Raw genomic sequence first — 3,329 nt, forward strand, 5'->3', positions numbered from 1 at the left:
ACACACACACACACACACACACACACACACACACACACACACACACACACACACACACACACACACACACACACACACACACACACACACACACAGTGCACGGTTTGCTAATTGCACTCTCACCCCTTCAATTTGCAAATTGTTCCATAATAACTGCCACACAACAACAGTCAAGACCACGACCACCATCTCTCATGCATCGCGCTCTTGTTCTCTTTGGAGATGCTTATGCCGTGACACAAGATGGCAGAGCTGTCGTCAAAACGAAGTTTGGATCGGTTGCGCAGCCCCGAGACACACCACCATGCAGGACCGTGCACTTCACTCTTGAGCAGTTTTGCTCACTGCTTTCGACTGAAGACAGGGCTTTATGGCGGGACTTCGTGCGGGCTGTCTTGCAGATGAAGAAGGACGAGGCAACCAACATCGTGCGAGCAGCCACCAGAACCACAGCTGCTGCTGTGCAGAGCAATTGTCAAGACCCCACAATATCGGTACTCGTATCGACTCTGGCTCGCGCAAACGTGGATGTACAGCCATGCTCATTGGCGACCAAGTTGCGAAACCTCCCCCCTGATGAGCCGTCGCTTCACACGACCACTCAAGCTCTGAAGCACAAAGACGGTGACTACAATCAGCTGCTCAATGCTTACCTTGTTTGGAAGTCCTGGCAGGACTGGCCTCGTGAGTATGCGCGGAGACTGCTGTCTACGCACCTCATCGTGGTGAAGGAGGCTGCATCTAACGCGCGACTGCGCGTGGATTGTTACATCCCACCGCAGTCCAAAGATGACGATGCCTTCATTACATTGATGGAGTTTGAAGGTGATCGCTCGGCGCAACCCCACGACTTCGTCTCAGCTTGCAAGTCAATTCAGAAGGACCTTGCTTTGCAGTGCGCTGAAGTGTGGGCGTCCAAGGCACGATTCATGGTGTGGTACTGCAATGGTGAAGACAACATCCACCTCAGCCGCCTTTTCACCAGCAACAACCACGTCAACGACGACGAGCATCCGGCAGAAGACTGGGCGCGGGTTGCATTTGAGCAGCTGAAACCTGCATGCGAGCCACATGGCTTCCGATTTGATCACCACGACTACGCGTTCACAGCACCCCACAAGTCGCAGTGGATCCTTCTCGTGGTCTGGGACCCTGACATGCACAGCACAGCTGCAGATGCGCTGCGAGAGCACGTTCACAGCATTCCGCTCATTCGACAGATACTCCGTGAACACGTCGTGGAGATAGTGGGCTGTGCCGAGTATTCTCATCGGCGAGAGCTCCTGGCCAGCTTCACCCCAGAGGCGGCAGCGGCAATCCAACCACGTGCAAGCTCAAACCAATCGCTCTACACCAACGCCGTGGCGAGGATCAACAGCGTGTGGGACGCTATGCTACTTCCGCATGACCAGGACGGTGGTGGCAGTAGACAGCACAGCGGAGTGACAGCAGCGCAGCTGGTGGTTGATGTGGGGTTTACCGGGGACGTGTGTGAGCGGCTTCTCAAGATCGCCCGCAGGCTCGACAGCGAGGGCTGCCCTGGCTACACGATCCGCTCGCTGGCCATCTCGGCTGTGTGGAACTTGTGCATGCCGATGGAAGGCCCGCTCATTGGCGATGACATCCTGCTTGGTGCAGATGGGGCAGTCAACATTGCTGGCGGTGATGGCAGGGCTGTGCACGTCTATCACCGTGATGGTTGCGATCTGTTGCAGAGCAAGAACAAGCAGGGCACTCTCCTTGAACAACTCCCTTCAGCGACGTTACCCCGTCTGAAACTGCCCCCGCCCAAGGGTGAGACCACGGTTCGTCTTTTCCATGGCACCACCCGCGCAGCGGCCACGGCGATTCTCCAAGACGGCATCGAAGCTGCAAGGCTGGGCGACGCGTGCGACTTTGGCAAAGCCTTCTGCACTACCACGAGCTTTCCTTACGCGGTGCAGTATGCATACGATCGAGCAGTCGCTTCAAGCCGGGCTGATGACGACATGGCCATTCTCGTGTTTGACTTGCGCACGGACAAGCTGCCCAGGGGATCAAAGTTGCTTACTCTTCGCGATTCAACAGACTGGAAGCTGCTGCTGGAACATTGCCGCCGCTGCAAGCTGCGTCAGCTGAAGAAGGGCTACCCAGGCCTGCACACCAGATACAGCAATGCAGAACTGGTCATCGGCAATATCTGCGGAAATGCAACTCAAATTGAAACACGTGGGGCGAATGGCGCACGCCCCCTCATGTACCACGGCGAGCCTGTGACGCAACACGCCTTTCGACCACAGCACAGTGGCGACTTTGCTGTGTTGAGTGATTTGCTTGATGGGGACGTGTCTGCGGGGTGTGTATGGCTATTGCGATTGGCAGTGCCAGACTGGGGTTGAGGTCGTGCCGTGCGCTGTGTGTTGGGAGCAGTCATTGTCTCGCCTGCTGTGGTTCTGGGCTGGGTGCAATATGTCTTTGAGACGGCGATGCCACGCATTGAGTTGAACACACGCACGTCGTCCACCATCGCCACCGCCGCCAGCACATCCGCACGCCGCATCCTCGTCAGGGGCGCTCCACGCACCATCTAGCCGTGCACGATGTGTGTGTGTGTGTGTGTGTGTGTGTGTGTGTGTGTGTGTGTGTGTGTGTGTCTTGTCTCATGTGTGCTCTGTTCACACACACACACACACACACTCTCTCTCTCTCTATCTCTTTGTGACATGACGGCAGGGCTGTTGTTGCCGGTTACATGTGTGTATTTGAAGGTGGGAAACGAACGACATAACAAACACTTGAACACAACGTACAGTTGAAACCGTCACAACAAACTCAGACACACATGCACATGAGGGGCTGAAACTGATAACAACACGAGCAATGGCAGCGGTGGAGTGTGTGACATGCCACGAAGCACATCACATGTGCAGCCATGTGACATGGTGTGACATGTGGTGTGACTCACCACAACCAACTGCACAGCTGATTGAGTGGGATGATGGATGGGATGGGTCGGGTGGATGTGCTTCATTGTGCTCATTGTGAGTACTGCGTCGAGAATGTCTGGAACAGCTCCTCGTGCTTGTCGAGGTCCTTGACAAACGGGTGGTCCGGTGCGCTGTCCCGGAGCTGGTTCAGATACCGCTGCCCAATCTAATGGTGGTGGTGGTGGTGGTGGTGGTGGTGGTGGTGGTGGTGAGGGATGCGGTTGACAACGTCGTGAGTGCAGCACGTGGTGGTTGACAGAAACACACACACACACATACACACACACACACACACAGACACACACACACACACACATACACACAGACACACATACACACACACACACACACACACACACACAA

The 3,329-nt window shown here is 55.5% G+C and overlaps 1 protein-coding gene across 1 annotated transcript; it reads left to right on the forward strand.

The window, feature by feature from the left end:
* Positions 1 to 194: 194 nt before the first annotated feature.
* PTSG_04622 (uncharacterized protein) lies at positions 195 to 2,570 on the forward strand (the record flags this gene model as incomplete). Its single annotated transcript, XM_004994658.1, has 2 exons — positions 195 to 2,335; positions 2,522 to 2,570. 2 exons carry the CDS (start codon positions 195 to 197, stop codon positions 2,568 to 2,570), a joined length of 2,190 nt encoding a protein of 729 aa, XP_004994715.1.
* Positions 2,571 to 3,329: the final 759 nt, after the last annotated feature.

Source organism: Salpingoeca rosetta (assembly GCF_000188695.1).
Source record: "Salpingoeca rosetta unplaced genomic scaffold supercont1.10, whole genome shotgun sequence".
Lineage (NCBI taxonomy): Eukaryota > Choanoflagellata > Craspedida > Salpingoecidae > Salpingoeca > Salpingoeca rosetta.